The 16,721-nt window shown below is 63.1% G+C and overlaps 2 protein-coding genes across 5 annotated transcripts; one reads left to right on the forward strand and one right to left on the reverse strand.

Moving 5' to 3' along the window:
- Positions 1 to 69: 69 nt before the first annotated feature.
- On the reverse strand, positions 70 to 12,817 carry LOC141932943 (uncharacterized). 4 transcript variants are annotated; one of them, XM_074847192.1, is made up of 4 exons: positions 8,230 to 12,817; positions 7,097 to 7,246; positions 6,690 to 6,817; positions 70 to 501 (listed from the first exon to the last, which is right to left on the reverse strand). In XM_074847192.1, the coding sequence occupies exons 1-4, from the start codon at positions 8,487 to 8,489 to the stop codon at positions 218 to 220; spliced, it is 822 nt and encodes a 273-aa protein (XP_074703293.1). In that variant the 5' UTR covers positions 8,490 to 12,817; the 3' UTR covers positions 70 to 217. The 4 variants fall into 4 exon arrangements, with proteins under 4 accessions (XP_074703293.1, XP_074703294.1, XP_074703295.1 ...); XM_074847193.1 differs by lacking the exon at positions 70 to 501 and adding an exon at positions 2,802 to 4,655; XM_074847194.1 differs by lacking the exon at positions 70 to 501 and adding an exon at positions 4,543 to 5,077.
- On the forward strand, positions 7,227 to 15,570 carry SPHK1 (sphingosine kinase 1). Its single transcript, XM_074847181.1, has 5 exons — positions 7,227 to 8,170; positions 12,824 to 12,973; positions 13,228 to 13,322; positions 13,596 to 13,711; positions 14,271 to 15,570. Exons 1-5 carry the CDS (start codon positions 7,753 to 7,755, stop codon positions 15,052 to 15,054), a joined length of 1,563 nt encoding a protein of 520 aa, XP_074703282.1. The 5' UTR covers positions 7,227 to 7,752; the 3' UTR covers positions 15,055 to 15,570.
- Positions 15,571 to 16,721: the final 1,151 nt, after the last annotated feature.

The following is a 16,721-nucleotide window of genomic DNA, read 5'->3' on the forward strand; positions in this document are numbered from 1 at the left end:
GGGCTGTGATGGCAGTGGGATGGCGGCCCTGAGGAGGTGCTGCTGGAGCTAAACCTGGTCTCTGCACCATTTCTCCAAGGTCCTCTCTGCTCCTTGGATGTGAGGACAGAGTCCCTCTCGGGTACAGGCACTAAATGACTTACCTAAGCAGAAAACTTCTGCCCCAACCCATCTGGCAGAGCTCTGTGCTGACCTTTCCAGACCCAAAGAGCGTGCTTTATATGGCAGGGAGGGCAAACAGCATTAATTTCATCACCAGGATCGCCCTGCAGTTCACTCTGGAGGGATAGGTTTTTCCTGACAGTTTTCTAAGCCGCTGCACGAGGTTGTTATCCCTTCTCCCAGCTGAGAGCGGGGAAGGAGGAGGAAGTCGTGGCGGCCTTCGTTCAGGACATGGAGGATGTACTCCTCCATTATTCAGGAGTGACTCTCCCTGCTGCTGGGCTGCTCTGGTGCATGGGATCAGGTGTGTGATGGCAGTGGTGCCTCTGGCAACAACTCCTGTCATAAAACATTTCATGCTTAGCTGGGAGCTGCAGCATCGCTATCAGTCCCCTTCTGCTGAACACTTCATTAAAAGTTGTCTTTCTCCAGCCTTCATTAAGAGTCAGCATCCTCAATGTAAACAAGATAGAAATGCATCAGTGTCACCTCTGTATGCCACTGCTGCACCTCCTGAGCACCAGGATGGCAAGTTTTGTCTCCCTTCACCATGCCTGGTGACATGGATCTGTCCCTGCGGTGTGGTTCCATCCCATCTCCCACCATGATGATTCAGGACCACCCTGCAGTTATTTATCTGGTGTAAGAGCCAGGACAGTCCCACTTCCACCTCACCAGCCACCTGGGTTTGCTCCTGCAGCAGGATCAGGCTGCAGGGCTCAGCACAGATCCCCCATCACAGCCATAGCCCTGCTGGGACCAGCCGTGAGCGCAGCGACAGGGGCGGCAGGCTCGCGTGCTGCAGCCAGACAAGGTCAAGATTCACATCCCTGCCTCCGCGGTGCCTGCGCTGGCAGGGTGAGGGGAGCCACGGCACAGCCGTCACCCCCTTCGCTTGCTGCACGGGCAGATCCAGTGCAGCACCAGACACATCTGCCCTAGTTTGTTGCCACCAAAGCTGCGTGTGGTCCAAGCTGGGTCGCTGGTGCCTCTCCAGGTCCTCTCTGTCCCCTGCGGGTCCTTCATCCGTGCCTTGTCCTGGCAGGGGCTATTCCAGCTCCACTCCCATGTCCCTGCTTGTTCCCTGAGGTGAGGTGAGAGCTAACAGCATCAGCTGCCTGCATTCACTCCGTGCCTCTGAGGAGAAACCCAGCCATGAGGCTGGTGATAACCCTGCAGCTTGGGATGAAACAGCAGCGTCCATTTGCTGGGCATCCCCAGCCCCAGTCTGCTTCAGCCACTCATGCCACTTGCACGTTCAGTGACGGCTGCTGCTGCCCTGCAAGGCACATTTGTTTGACAGTGGTCACAGCATCCATGCTATGGCCCTTCACTTGTCACCAGTTGCTGGCTTTGTATTTCAAAAGGAAGAAGCTGGAAAAAAAGTTGGGGGGGGCAGGCTATTTTGGGGATGTAGGAAGTTGGCTGCTTCCTGAGATCATCCCTGCACCCACCAGAGAAATGGCAGCTCCTGGGTGAGCAGGGACACCCTAAGGGACAGGGACAGGCTCCTGTGGGACACCCCAGTGAGGGCAGCAGCAATTACAGGGAGAAACCCCAGAGCAGCACCCAGGCAGGGGGAGTGAGGGGGAACATGCCCCAAGGGCGGTGAGGGAGACCCAGCACTGCAGGGGCCATGACACAGCACCTCTGCAGGGTGCTCAGCCTCCCACCAACTCCTTCCTGGGCCCCTGGGGAAAGGACTTGCTGCTGCCCTCCTCTTTTAAAGCCCTTCCCTCCTGGCTTGCCATGCAATTCAGGTGTGCGGAGAAAGAAGGGCTGTTTAACCCCTTCCTGGTGGCTCCTTGCTTGGCAGCCTGAACACACCAGCCCAGGGCTGATGCTGTGGCCTCTTTGCGCTCAGCCTCTGCTTTGCCCTCTGAGTCCTGCAGCACCATCCTCCTGTCCTCATTCCTGCTGCCTTGTGGGGTGCTCAGAGCCATTCCAGCCACAGGGGATGGATCCTGCCTGTGTTGTCACCACCCCTCACTTTCCCAGCTGCTGAGGCTGAGATGCAACAAGTTTGTGTGTTCTGCTGCAGGGCAGCCACCGGCACAGCAGACCCCAGGTGGCACCTCTGCGGTCACCTCGGAGGGGCTTGACAACATGTCCTGCCCCAAAACCACCCTGCTCTTGTTTTTCGGAGATCTCCCCCAGTGCCACCAGCTTCATCCCTGTGGGGAGAGGCCCAGCAGCCTTGCAGGGACGGCGCTGTGTGTCCCGCCGGGATGGCTGATGGAGCTGTGGGGTTGGGATCTGCCCCGGGGAGAAGCCCGGGCAGGGCAGCGGGCAGAGATCACGGCTCTTATCACTGCAACAACCAACCTTTCTCCTGGGAAAGGGAGCGACTCTGCTCTGCGGGCTGACGGTCACACCTGGTTTTACAGCCAGGCAAAGGAGAAGAAAGAAGCAATTCTGTTTACTTAGGGAGTAATTAATATCCCAGCTCCTGGCATGTACAGAGGCAGCAGAAACCTCCCCCACAGAGCAGTGGAGAGCAAGGCTTTGCAGCCCTTTATTATTTCATTATCAGCCGGGCAGGATTAGGAGGGCGGGTCAGGGAACAGCACCGGCTTTAAGCAGGTTTAGCTCCTTTGAAAAGGCTTATCCTGGCTCAGTCTCACTCGCTGGCTGTGATGCAGTTATTTGCTGAGCAGAGGGGTTTGAGTAATGTTGGGGGGGGTGGGCAGGGGGTCAGGCAGTTTTAATAGCAAAAAATAGTAAAGCCCAGCAGGGAAATCTTGGGAGGTTCCTTTAGCAGGAACTGGCTTTATTTGCTGAATTTCAACAAGGAGGGAGGGCAGTTTCTCAGCTTTGCCAAGATCTACACCTCTCCCCGGAGAAAACAAGGGCCTCGGTGCTGCCCTGTGCACGCCAGGGGCTTTGGGGCGGTTTCTTGCACAGGGCTGACATGGCACCGGGTGGAACAACCATTGCAGGCAGCTTCCTGCAGAGCTGGACCAGGTTTTGCCATTTCTCCTCTACCGAGTTCCTCCCTGGAGCCCGGGTGGGGTGGCTGCAGCGTGCAGATCCCAGCCTGGCGAGGAAAGATGAGCCGTGGGAACCGCGGCAGTAAATTCCTCTTCTTCTTACCCAGGCCAGAAATGGGGGGCTGTGGTGGGCCGCTGTGTCCCCCATAAGTAATTCTGCCCCGGGAATGCTGCCCGCAGGCGCCGAGCGTGGCAGTGGGGATCGCCCCAGGATCCAGCCTCCCAGCCCGGCCAGTGGGGCCTGGCCAGGTGGTTCTCATTGCAGCCTCTGACTCACCTCCCAAAAATGTCTGCGCGCACATCACAGCAGGAAACCGCTACCGGGAAGTGGTGAAAACCCTGCAACAGCCTGAAATTTGGCTTTCCCCAGCCAAGGGGGAGATCAAACAGCAGCACTTTGGCCTCAATCCCTCTGACGCCAGGGCTAGTCATCCGGGTGGCTTTTTGGCTGAGTGAGCGGTGCATGTGGTTACTCCAGACTCAGCAGCTTCTTGCGGGGCGTTTGGGAGTGTTTCTCCCAAGGAGGCCTGACCTCAGAAATATTTCTGAGTAAATCATCAGCTGGGAGGAATGAGCTCAGCTTGCTGGCATTACTGAGGGCATCCTGGTGAGCCCTGTGGTCCTGGGCTGTGTCGGTGGCTGCCGAGAGCTTGGCGGAGGGAGGGTCAGGGCTGGTAGCAACCCCAAGCAGGTTGCAGAGCCTGATTTAGGAGCTGCCATAACATTTAGCTCTTCGGAGGCTGAGAAACCTCCTGGCTCAAGTCCTGGGCCTTGTGTGAAGCTGGGATTGTGGGTGATACCTGCTGCCCACTGGTCACAGAGGCAGAGACCAGGGGTGCAGTCACTTACCAGAGTTCCACAGCAAATCAGTGGCAGACCCAAAACCTGTGCATCTCAGGTGGGATGCGATCCCAATCGCTCTCATCCAGGAGATACCTCTGTTATTTCTGTCCCCTCCCACTCCATGCTGGTCCCCTGCATCAGCACCAGCATCTCCCCGGGGACCCTCATGGCTGGGGGCTGAGAGGGGCCGCGCCGCAGTCCCCGGGCCAGGTCTGCCCCAAAACAGCTCTGACTCTGCACCGGCCGCTCCCGCAGGCGCTGGCTGGAAAGTTCCCACTGCTGCAGTCGGTGCCTGTCCCCCTGCCAAACCCTGCAGCCCTGCCAGCCCCGACGCAGCGCGGAGCCGCGCTATTTCTGGCTCCACCTTGAGAGATGTACCTTCAGCAGTGGGAACGACCATACAAGAGTCGGATCCGGGATAAGTGCATCCCCCTCCCGTTCCCGTCCCCGGGGCGGCTGCCGGCCGACGCGGCAGAGCGAGCAGGGATCTGGAGGAGCTGCCTGCCTCGAAGTGAAATGCTGCAGCTCATCTTGCAGCAGAGCCATGTCCTCTGCACACCTCCTCCGGGGCTGCCTGCTGTGTAGGCAGCGGGAGCCTGAAATCCGGGCCTGCCCTGGCGCAGAGAGCCTCGGGTCCGCGCTGCAGCCGGGATGCATCAGCTGGGGGGACACAGGGTTACGGCAGGGCTGGGAAGCCCCCAGCCTCTCTCCTTTCTTCCCCCAGGACAAGCTCCCTGTGGGGACCAGCTCCTCTAGTACTGGGGGCAGGTGCAGGAAGAGTGGGGGCAGGAGGGAGCTGAGGGGGTGTTTAAATGCCGTATTGAACCCTTGGCTTCTTGCACAACTCAAGGCAAACCTGTCTGCTGCTTCTACCTCAGTTTCCCCAAACACAGAGCGTCCATCACCTTCTCCAGCGAGCCCAGGGCACGGCGCTCCAGACATACAAGCCTTCTCCCCCCAGATTATGTCTGTGGGGTCTGGGATACCCCACAGGCCCTCCCAGGACAGGATTCTGAGGGGTGTTTGCTCTTGGAGGGAGACTGGTGGCCCCCGTGGTCACAGCTGGACTGGACACCCTGCACCTTTGTGATGAGAAAGGAGGTGGGGGGGGATTCACCACCGGCTGTCCCCACTGGCACACCAGCTCCCTGCCATGTCCCCGTGCCACGTCCCCGCGCTGCCCTCCCACACACACAGCCTCTGCGGCACCGCGCGGGTGGGAATGGAGCCGATCAGGACAAACCCGACGGGCAGACGCCTGCCCACGGCATGAGAGCCCCGGCTGCAGAGCACCCTTTGGGCTGCCAGTCGGGTCAAGGGAGCTCGTTAAGGCTCTCGTAATTAAGATAGCCCTGAACGACTGTTTATCAGCACTAAGCGGTGACGGAAGCGATCCCACTTCCGCATTAGACATCGCATCTGGAGGCAAACAAGTGGTGGCTGTGCGGGACCGGGTTGAATCAGCCCATGGCTGTGGAGAGCAAAGGGACCTGCGTGGGGCTGGTGGTGGGCACCGGGCTGGCCGTGGCATGAAGCAGGCATCTGCCAAGGGTGGCACAGCATCGGGACAGGCCCATGTGAAGTCCCCATAGACCAGCACTAAGATGGAAAAGCTCTATCCCTTGCTGTCACAGAGGCTGAGATTGTGCCAATCCCATTCCCCATCTGAGCAAAACCTGGCTGCAGCCCCCTCATCTCCCTGCCCTGGGCATCCCCCCCACCGGTATCCCTGCACTAACCCTTCCCATGTCCGAGCGTGGTGGCATTGCCGCCTTCGACAGCTCGTGATGAAGCTGCTCTCAGCCCCTTTCCCCAGCCCACAGCACAGCTGTGGCTAGCAGAGCCCAGCCGGGCATCTGACTCCTATTGAAAGTGCAGGCAGGCAGGGCGAGGGGGATCCCTGTGGCACGAGGCCACCGATGGATGTAGCACGGTGAGGACAGAGCCCAAAGCAGCCCCATCGTCCCAAGGCACCTGCCAGGAGCGGCGTGACAGCTGCTCTCACATCCTCCCACCACATCTCATGCCTTCCTGAGCGGAAATCGGGAGTGGATTAGTCACCGAGAAGGGTGAGGGGCAGGTCAGGATGCTGCACTCCTCAGCAGCCAGCTATTTCCTCCAGTGACACCTTGCTGAGGACTGCAGGGCTGTTTACAAACGCTGGACCCGCGGCAGGGCAGCAGCCGGGGAAGTGGCCGTGCCCAAATCTCATCCATCATCTCATCCCCAGCCAAAAGCATCAGCCAGCAAATGGCTGGGAGTGGGTTTTGCCCCCCCTGCCCAAGCATCAATTTGAACCCATAGCCCCCAGGGGAGTCTTTCTGGAAAGCACAATGCTCCAAATCATGGCACCTCGGCTCTTGTTTTAGGTCACTCTGGGGAAGCAAGGCTTAACCACATTATCCACCCATCCTGTGCCCTCCCTGCAATTTTTGGCCAGTTTCAGTGGGTTTAACTGGGGACAGAGGGCCAAGGGCTCACCGCTAATTAAACTGCTGTAAGTGTGAAGAGCGATGCCTCCCCGAGGTGCGAGCTCAAGGTTACAGGGTCTCAGGCTGCTGCCAGCCCGGTGGCACGCGGAGTGCGAAACCCGCATGAGCACTGCCACGAAGGGTGGTCTGAGGGATGAGGAAGGGGCGAGGAAGGCACAGGGGAGTGGAGGGAGGGACTGGGGCACCTCTCCATCTGCCTTACCATTCCCACAGCTCTTGTCTGAGCGCTTATCGCCCGCTTCCCCGTGCAGCTCTGCTTTAGATGGGGCCTCAGGAGAGCAAAGGGCCAGCTGGAGCATGCGGAGCAGAGATACATCCATGGGGAACTGGCTGGCAAAAAAAAAAATTATTGTTGAGCTAGGCCAGCCCCCCTGGAGCCCAGCAGCCCCTCGGGAGGGGGAGGTCGGTCCCGTCACCATCAAAAGCTGCTGTCAGTGATTTTTGCCAGCTGCCGCGGGCACGGAGTGGCTCCCAGCCGTGCTGGCACCTCCAGGCAGGTCCCCTGGGCTCTGTCCCCAGCGCCCTGTGCCCCGAGGTGGGGTTCACAGCACAGCCCACCTCCCTGCACGGGGCTCCCTGCCCATGGCACCCTCCAGCCCTCACCGATACCTGATGGGGCCACCAGCGACGGGCAGGACATCGTCCCCCTCCATCCCCCCTCCCGGAGGTGTCCCTCGCCGGCTGCCCGCTGTCCTCCTCAGTCCTCGCCGTACCCCGATTTCTCCAGGCACCCGCTCCGCTCCTCTCGCCCTGTCCCGGCTGGAGAGATGCAGAAACGGCGTTTAACCGCTGCTCAGCCCCGCGTGGGCCGGCGCGGCTGCCCGGTGCTGTGCCGCTGCTCTCCCGGTGTGAGCGTGGGTCGGTGCCGTGCCAGCCCCAGCACCGGGGGAGCACCCACGGCGGACACCCACCCCGGCAGGGCAGAGGCACCCCCGGCAAACCCCCGGCGGGTCGTATGTGTGTGTGTGTGTGTGTGTGTGTGTGTGTGTCCCCTCGCTGCCCACCCGTGGGAGCTGCCGGCCGGGGCCCTGCCCGGAGCGCGGGGCGGCGCTTGGGGAAACTGAGGCAGGAGCGGGAGTGGGGGGCGCTGGGGGCAGCCCCGGGACGGGCCCCCCCTCCCCGGGGAGGGGGCTGTGGGTGGGTTAAATTTTTATGAATGGGGCCGCCCCGCCTGCCATTGCCGGGCGGCGCGGCGGGTGTCAGCAGCGAGCAGCGGCGGGCGGCGCTCCCCGGTGCGTCCCGCTCCCGTTCCCGTTCCGCCGCCGATGGCCGCCGGCCGCCGCGCTCCCCCGGAGCCCGGGGGGGGCCCGGTATTACTTCAAGGCATCTTCGGTGCGGGACCGAGCCCCGGTGCTGCCGCCTGCTCGCTGACTCTGACGGCCCGGGAGCTGCAGGTGCGGCGTCCCGGCGGCTGCCCCGGGGGCTCGCCCGGTCCCGACGCCGCGCTCCGCCTGGCCGACTGCGTGGGCTCCGCCGCCTTCCCCGCCGCCGCCGCCGCCGCCTGCTTCTCGCTGGTGTGTTACCCGCTCCGCGGGCCGCGCTGGGGCTCGCCCGCCCGCCAGCGCCTGGAGCGGACCTTCCGCGTCTGCCTGGGCCCCGACGCCGAGGGCAACCTGCGCATCGCCCAGGCCTGGAGCCGGCGGATCCGCGAGCTCTCGGTGCCCGCCGTGCCCACGCAGGACGGTGAGTACCGAGCCGCCCCACGCTCGCACACACACGCACCCAGACGGGCACCCACCCACCCGTGTCCGCTCCGCCCGACGGAGCGAGCCCCGCCACCGGGGCCAGCGGCCACCCGAGGGCGTGGGGTGCGGGGCGTGGGACCCGCCAGCCCTGCCTCGCCCGTCCCCACGCGGGACGGGTGTCCCCGAGGGGCGGCCTGGGGACGCGGCTGGCAGCAGGCGCCGTGGTCGGGCCCCGAAGGGACCGGTCGGGGGCGAGGAGAGATCCCCATCCCCGCGGGGTCACCCGGATCGCCCCGAGCCTGGGGGCACGGGGACATCCTTGTGCACAGCCGCGGGGACGGGGGTGGCTTCTCCCCCCTTTCGCCCTTAAATCGAAGGGGGAGCAGGGACGTGGTCGCACCACGGGGGCCCTTTGCACGACACCCCCCTCTCCCCCCCCCGTCCGCATCGCTTTGGTTTGATAACTAGGAAAGCTCCAAAGGGCAGCATATTAACGAAAGGAAAAAAAAAAAAAAAAAGTCATCGTTGCTGACGCAGGGAGGACGGGAGCCAGGCACCGTCCCCGGCAGGTCCCATCCATCACTTGGGAGCCAGCGAATCCCCCGGGACTCCCCCAAGACCCCCCCGGGGTCCCAGGGCAGGACGGAGAGGTCCGGGTTTCAGTTCCCCCCGGAGCTGCCACCAGCTCAAAGAGGAGCGGCTGGTTCGGGGGCCAAGTCCCCCAGCCCCTGCAGTCAGGGCAGGGCAGGCTGGCATATATTTGAGCATCTGAGCAGAGATTCAATTATATGCACTACTTCATTTATTTAGCTGTCCAGTCCCACTGATCAGACTTGGAAATTAAGAGGCATGCGGTTAGAGGGATCCTGTCAAATCACATTTAGCCCAGTTCTCCCCTGCTTGGATTTTAAAATGCAGCTTTTTTACATGACCTGCAGCTACAAAACAACTTTCTGCTACTCTTCCTAAAGAATAAAAAAAATCCAGTAGAAAGGGGTGAGGGTGAAACCAGTTCCTCGGCTCTATTTCCAGCCTGAACTCTGCAGCTGTAGGTCTCCAGGCATTTTAAAACCCTCGCCTTTCTCGCAGGCGGTGCGAGGGTGCTGGGGCGGGAGCAGCTCATTGCACGGCAGGGGCCTCGGGGGAGCTGGAGGAAGGAGGACGGGCGAAGGCGGTGTGGGATTTTGCAGTTATTTTTCTAGCTGAGGGCCAGCAGGATTTGCAAACCTCCTCCCCCAGTTTGGGACAGAGCTAAAAATGCCTCTCGCCACACCCTGTGCTCGCACGCACCCTCACGTGCCGGCATCGCGGCGTGTGCGGGACAGATAAGGCCGTGCCGGGAAGCTGCGTGCGAGTCTGTGTGAAGCAATCCTGCCACCCCGTCCCTGCGGGGCCACCAGCGAGCCCATCCCGGTGTCCTCTCAGCTCCAGCACCTGCTGGGATAAAAGCCCTGGGGAGAGCTACAGCAGGGAGGAAGCCTCCCCCTCCTTATTTCAGCCCAAGGGGACAAAAAAAAGTCCCTCAGTAGTGAATAACCCCAAAGCTGGGGCTGCCCGCAGCATGCAGGGATGTGTCCCACCCTGCAGCTGGCCGGGAGTGGGGAGCAAACTGCCCCTGGGCTTGTGTCCTGATGGGGAAATCATCCCCTGGGCCGTGGCGGTGAGCTATCGTCGAGCGCTGCTGGCAGTGAGCGGGACCTGGCCCTGCCACAAGCCCCTGTTTCAGGGGACTCCTTTGCCGTGCTCATCCCCTTGGTGTGCAGAGGTGACACTGCGGAGAGGGGACGCAGCCTCAGGCCAGCTGGGTCACCGGGCAGGACAGCCCTGTGCCCCGTCAGCCTGGCACGCTTGTTCCTTGTGCTCGGAGGGTTTCCAGAAGGATGCGAGGACACAACAGAGCAGCTGGGGCTGCTGATGGTGGAGCCGCGGCAGCGTGGTCCCCGCCGGAGCGCTGCCAGGACACGTGTCCCATGGGGGGACGCGGGCGGAGGGGGGAGAGCAGAGTTTGTGCGCTGGCAGCAGCTGGAGCCCCTTCCTCCTGCTGACTCAGTGTCTGCTCCGCTCGGCGCTTGAGGTTGAAAGCAACCGCGCTGTGCCGGGAAGTGACTGAGCCTCACCGAGATGCCGGGGCCGGCCGGTGTTGCGCAAGGGAAGGGGATGCTGCTGAAATCTGTCCCCTCTGCCTGGACATCGCTGCTGCCGGGCTCCAGCTCTGAACCAGCCCCCTCCACTTCTGCCACGGGAGCCTGGGCTGAGCCCGGTGCTGCTGGTGTCACCGGTCCCGCATCGGGATCACGTCCCCATCCCTATTCACACCCGAGTACCAGCAATCTCTGCCTTGTGATGGAGTCACGGTGTCCCTCCGTCCCCTGAGCAGGGGGTGCCTTTCCCCCTCCAGCCGAGGAGCGGGTCCTCAGAATCCCAGCTGTACCCCACTGCCCAGGGAGGCCATGGGGCAGCAGCCACAGGTCCAGGCAGGATTTTCAGGCGAGGCCCAGCTGCAGGTCTGTGTGCGTGTCAGAAATGATGTGGCTTTAAAATGTTGTGGGTTTAAAAGCTGCATTTAGGTTCTTGCAGTGCCTCATGCTCTTGCTCTGCATCCTCCAGGGATTGGGGGGGGGGGGGGGGGGGGGGGAGAGAGAAAAAAGCCCCCCCTCCAGCAGCTGGGGCTTGAGCATGAACCCTCTGTCCTGGGGGCTTGGCTGTGTTTGTCAGTGGGGATTTTAGTGCCAGTTGTGACCAGGGAAGGCTCCGGAGGGGAAGGAGCGGGGCCAGCCCAGCTGCCCGTTATCACTGACCCAAGCTGGGGTGGTCTCTGCTTGCGGCGCTTCACCACCGTCCCTGAGGGCAGCTGGTCCCCTCGCGTCTGGCGCCCACTGATAAGGGGCCAGGGAGGGTGGGAGGCAGCCGGTGGCTTCCCCCAGCCCTGGGTGGCAGCGGGGAGAGCCGGCCCAGAGCCAGCACCTGCACCCAGGCTCAGCCCTGGCTGACAGGGCTCCCACGGGCAGACAGACCTTTGCTGTGGGCTCAGTAGCAGGTCCCAAGCAGCCGGCGTGGGGACAGGGAGGTGACCTGGAGGGTGACAGCCTCACCGGGCCATTCCCAGGGGCAGAAAATCAACCTGACGGTGCTGAAATCAGCAGCGCTCTGTGTGCTCCCCAGGGCGGGGATGGGCACGGCGATGGGATGCTCCAGGCAGCTCGTGGAGCTCTGCCAGCCCATGGGGAAGCACCGGCGTGGCCGTGACCGGTGTGATGCTGGGTGTCACCTCGGGGCGGTGGCACATGTGGGGACCTCCATTGCCCCAGGCTCCCCTCTCCTTGCCTCCATCCCTGGTGTGGGCAGCAGGAGGGGGTTTAGCTGTAAAAACACTGCCTGCGTGTTCAGACAGCTCAAATCAAAGTGTGCAGACAAGGCGGGGGGGGTGGATGGTTGGACCTAGCCCTCCTGCCCTGGGTTAGAGGGGGGTTCCCGGCCTGGGGGCAGTGCTGGGAAATGTCATCTGCTTGGTTGACTCAGCTCCTGACAGAGCAGCAATTTCTGCTGAGTCAGCAGGCGCAGCCCCTGCGCTGTCCCTCAGAGCCCACGTGCCCGAGCGGGGAACCCACTACCCCCCTGGGGCCCAGATCCCTGCTTCAGGGCACAGAGCGGGTGGGGACGTCCCCCACCCCCACAAAACTGGCTTCACTCTGCAGGGCCGGGACTTTCCGGAGGCGACGCGGGAGCTCGAGGCACTCTGCTCTGCTCATTTTGGGGCTCGGGGTGCCTGAGCAGCACCCAGGGGTCCTGCCCTCGAGCACGCTGTCGCCAGCACCCCTGGGTGCCGTCACATCACTCCTCCTCCCTACACCCCCCCCCGTGGGGCATCTGCAGCCTGGGCTCACCCCGTCCCCCCGCGCGGGGACCACTGGGCTTGGGGGGGGGCTGGAAGTTGGCGGGGAGGGGGCAGAGGGATGTGGATCCCTGCCAGGCTTGTAATTACAGCCCAACCGGGGCCCTCGCACGTGAAACCTGAGCCCCGTGGGGAGCAGGGGAAGCAGAAGCGTCCGTCTGTCAGCGCAGGTGTCTGTCCTGGCCCGGCTCCATCTGCAGTGGATGTGGGGAATTGGGACCTCGAGTCCCCCTGGCCCTCACCCCCCCACCCCGTGCTTGGCTCCGGGTGCTCTGGGGACTGAGCCGTGGGGCTCAGCAGGGAAAACTCACAGCCGAGGGTGTTTGGGGCCGGGTGCCCCAGGGGAGCTTGGGTTCCAAACCTCCCCTTTGCTTCCACCTTTCTTTTCTCGGCGTGTCCGAAAGCGCAGCCGGCAGCACCCTGTGGCACAGGGGTGTTCGGTGCAGCAGAGCCCCGGCTCCGCTGCGGCATCGCTGGCTTGTTGTGGGGCTCCAGCCTGGGCATAAAACCTCTCTGGTGATTGCAGGAGAGCTCCGAGTCCCTGCAGGACCCTGTGTCCCTGCCATCTCCCTGGCGTTCGCAGCAGGGACCCTCCATCCCTGCTCAGCTCTGGGTATGGAGACGGCCCAGGGAGCTCGTGGGGATCGGGGGCAGCTCCCCGTCCTGTGGGGCTGTGGCAATCGCTGCCCCGGCTCGCAAAGCCCTCTCTGGGCAGTGCCATGGCCCCAGCGCCCTGAGCCCCGCTCTCCCCCCGCCCAGGTGACAGCTATGGGGTGCTGCCCCGGCCCTGCCGTGCCCTGGTGCTGCTGAACCCGCAGAGCGGCGCCGGCCGCGCACTCGAGGACTTCCAGGCTGTGGTGCAGCCCATGCTGGCCGAGGCCGACATCGCCACCACCGTCTTCGTCACCGGTGAGTCCGTGAGCAGCTCCTTCACCTCCTCCTCCTCCTCCCTTCCCAGGATCCTGCCTGGGTGGCTCCGGCGATGGTTTGGACAATGCCGTGGGTGGGTTGGGTGCGCTCAGTGGGGGTGACTGCCTGGCCTGCACCCCTGGGGCTGGGACCCCCGTGTGGACAGTGGGGCTGGGGTCACCATCTGGGGGGTGGCAGCAGGCAGGGCAGAGGGACGGAGGGTGACACTTGACTCTCTCCACTTTCCCCCGCAGAGAGACCCCACCACGCACACGAGAAGGTGCGGGATGAGGACCTGTCACAGTGGGACACGCTGGTGGTCATGGCTGGGGACGGGCTGCTGTATGAGGTGAGGGGCACTGTGGGGCAGCCCCCTGGCCAGGATGGGCAGAGAGCCGGGAGGAGAGGGGTGCCTGCGGCAGGAGCCAAGCTTGGAGACACAAAAGCAGGCAGGGAATGGCGAAGGAGAGGTGGCACCTAGCTTGGAGCAAAGCAGGGCAGCCACGGCCTCGGTCCTGCCCTGGCCAGGGGCACCGCGGGCTCTGCTCCCCCCCGGGCTGGGCAGGGGCCACTGGGTTCCTGGCCCAGCCCCGGGTTCCAGCAGCTCCCTCCATCCCTGCAGGTGGTGAATGGGCTGATGGAGCGGCCGGACTGGGAGGACACTGTGAAGAAGCCGCTGTGCATCCTGCCGGGGGGCTCCGGCAACGCCCTGGCCGCCTCCATCAACCACTACGCAGGGTGAGCCCCGACCCCACGGGGGCACCCGCTGCCGGCACCGCACTGGGCACCGAGCCGGGGGGGGATGAGGGAAGCGAAAGGCTGAGTGTGGCTCCAGCCCAGGGGGAGGGTGCTGGGTGCGGGGATGCCCAGCACGGGGGTGCCCAGCACAGGGGTGCCCACCTGGGCCTCCACCTCCCCGCAGGCAGGTGCTGCCCAGCCCCAGCCAGTCCCTGCGAACACCAGCGTGTGTCCCTATGTCCCCAGCTCCCCCCACGGCCTTTCTGCTCTCGGGGCTGAGTCTGGCAAAGCTTTACCCTAAAGGATCCACCCCGGGGCACAGCTGATCCCGCTGTGGGGAGGGCAGGGACCGGGATTGCCCTGGCCCAGCAGCCCCAACTCGGTTCCCTCTTTCAGGAGCTGTTTTATCCTTCCCATCCCCACCAAACCCTCTCCCAGCAGCTGTCCCTGGGGTACACTGTCACCCAGCTGGGATATGTCCCAGCCATGACTCAGGTGGGCTGCACACAGAGGCCCCAAGCTGGGTCCAGGCTAAACTCACCCTCTTCATCCCTCATAGCAACGATCAAGTTGCCAAGAAGAAGCTGCTGACAAACTGCGCCTTCATCCTGTGCAAGGGGCTGCACACGCAGATGGACCTGGTCTCGCTGAGCACGGCCTCGGGCAAGCGCCTCTTCTCCTTCCTCGGCTTCGGCTGGGGCTTCATCTCGGATGTGGACATCGACAGTGAGAAGTACCGCCGGCTGGGCAACGCCCGCTTCACCCTGGGCACCCTCCAGTGCCTGGCCAAGCTGCGGGTGTACCAGGGCCGCCTGTCCTACCTGCCCGCCGTCCCCGAGCAGGACACCCCCCCGGCACCCAGGGACCCCCACGCGCCCGTCACCAACGGCCAGGCTGGTCACACTGTGCCACCGGCGGGGACGGACGCGCCCGGGGCTCTGCCCAGCGACTCGCTGCTGGTGCCGCTGTGCCAGCCGGTGCCGCTGCACTGGACAGTGGTCCCCGAGGAGGAGTTTGTCTCCGTTTACGCCATCTACCAGTCCCACCTGGGCACCAACCTGCTGATGGCACCGGCGGCCCAGCTGCACGACGGCTGCATCCACCTCTTCTACCTGAAGGCCGGCATCAGCCGCGTGGCGCTGCTGAAGATCTTCCTGGCCATGGCCAGGGGGACCCACCTGGACTTGAACTGTCCCCACCTGTGCTACGTCCCCGTCCGGGCTTTCCGCCTGGAGCCGCGGGCGGCCGCGGGCATCATGACGGTGGACGGCGAGGCGCTGGCCTGCGAGCCGGTGCAGGGCCAGATCCACGGCCGCCTCTGCCGCGTCCTCAGCGGCTCCTGAGCGGCCGGGTTCGCCCCTCCCCGCAGCGCTGAGCTGCCGGCACGGCCCAGCACGAGGGCGGCAGAGCCTTCCTCCCACTCAGGAACCTCCTCCTCCTCCCATAGCAATAGCTGTCAGGGGCTGCGGGCGCTCGTCCCCTCGCTTGCCCCCATGCTTAGCTTTACCCCCTTGGGACAGCCACCAGCACTGCCCCAAAAATGAGCTGCGAGCCCCATCAGGTACTCGGTGCCGGCGAGACGCCAGCACGTTCTATCCCGGTACGAAATCCCGGTACGAAATCCCGGCCCCAGGCGGCTGCGCCGGCACAGCCCCGTCCCCTCCCTGGCTCAGACGCACACGGTGGCATCGCTCGTGTCCCTGCCGCAGAGCCAGTGCCACCCTCCAGAGATGGTCAGGACCAATACGTCTAATACAAGAAAATGACTTTTTTAAGAACATTTCTACCCAAAGCTTCCTGTAGAAGCAGAATTTATTCTTGTGAGAAATGCAATAAATATCTAGCGTTTGCAAAAAAAATGCCCCCTGGGTTTTAAATCCAAGTTCATGGCTGTGGGCAGGGCAGGGCAGTGGTGCTGTCACCCCGGGCTGGGCTCACACACAGCCCGGCCACGCAGCCATCAGGACAGGTTTAGCTCAGCACCGCGGCCCTTCACTCCCCAGGACCCTGCCTGCGCTGCCAGACCCCGGTATCTTGGGGCCAGGACCAGCCCAGAGCAATGGCCCAGGAGATGCTCCCAGGGAAAAACGCCTCAGAAGCAGGACACGGGGCACTGCTGTCACCAAACATGATTTTTGGGGTGCACCAGTGCCTCCCTGCTCAGCCTTGCACTGGGGCTGATCGAATCCACGGAGCTCAGCCCCGCAGCGATGCTTTGGGCAATCCTGGGGAAGGTTTAGTGCCTCAGAGCGAGCCCAGGGAAGGGGTCAGAAAAGAGATTCAAGGAGGGGGTTGTTGGAGCCGAGGGGTTTGGTTTTCTGCCGGGAGCAGGGGCCCTACAGGGAACTTGCACATCCCCTTTCCCGGGCAGCCCGGGGCCAGCTGGAGCTCTGCAACAGGTCCCTGCCCGGGGGATTGCCTGGGGGCAGATTACTGAGCCTGTTTGGTATAAAATTGCAGTAATTAAACCTCATTTACAGCGCTCAAGTACAAAGTAGAAGAGTAAACAGTGGTGGCTGTTTGCATTTATTCATCTGCAAACTATGCAATTAGGATTGCGGAACCGGGAAAGAAGAGCACGATTGTTCCTCCCGGCCACGTCCCCACTGACTCGTGGGGAGTTGAGCTGTTCCCGGGCCAGCGAGGCAAGCAGCAGCTGGGAACCACCTCCCAAAATAAAGTTATTTCTCCTGTGGCATTAGGCCAGGTCTAAGAACAGGCTCAGCCATGCTTCGCTGAACTCTAACCGTGTGGAACAGCCACCACTGCCGGAGGGGGCTGCAGGGAGAGTCCGGGGCAGGGGCTGGGCTCAGAGCTCTTGGCTGCCTCCTCAAGTGGGACAGTTCACCAGAGCTGAGCCCTTTGGGTCTGCAGCACCTGAAAGGCTCCCTGGAGTCCCCCCCGGGGATCGCTCACAGCAGCGGGTTGGTTGGGATCGCCCTTGCCATCCCTTTCCCAGCTTTTGCTGCACAAACCTCTTCCTTGACCCAACCGCTTCCACAACCTGGAG

The sequence above is a fragment of the Strix aluco genome, chromosome 21 (assembly GCF_031877795.1).
Source record: "Strix aluco isolate bStrAlu1 chromosome 21, bStrAlu1.hap1, whole genome shotgun sequence".
NCBI classification, from domain to species: Eukaryota; Metazoa; Chordata; class Aves; order Strigiformes; family Strigidae; genus Strix; species Strix aluco.

What these genes read in the sequence shown, in the direction of transcription:
- SPHK1 (XM_074847181.1), top strand. Translation starts at nt 7,753, where the DNA reads ATGGCCGCCGGCCGCCGCGCTCCCCCGGAGCCCGGGGGGGGCCCGGTA. An exon ending in CGCCGTGCCCACGCAGGACG is followed by an intron (nt 8,171 to 12,823) that starts GTGAGTACCGAG and finishes CCCCCCGCCCAG; the next exon opens with GTGACAGCTATGGGGTGCTG. An exon ending in GGGACGGGCTGCTGTATGAG is followed by an intron (nt 13,323 to 13,595) that starts GTGAGGGGCACT and finishes CCATCCCTGCAG; the next exon opens with GTGGTGAATGGGCTGATGGA.
- LOC141932943 (XM_074847190.1), bottom strand. Translation starts at nt 8,489, where the DNA reads ATGTCCCCGTGCCCCCAGGCTCGGGGCGATCCGGGTGACCCCGCGGGG. An exon ending in GTCGGGCGGAGCGGACACGG is followed by an intron (nt 7,247 to 8,229) that starts GTGGGTGGGTGC and finishes GCATCTCTCCAG; the next exon opens with CCGGGACAGGGCGAGAGGAG. An exon ending in GTCGCTGGTGGCCCCATCAG is followed by an intron (nt 6,818 to 7,096) that starts GTATCGGTGAGG and finishes TTTTTTTGCCAG; the next exon opens with CCAGTTCCCCATGGATGTAT.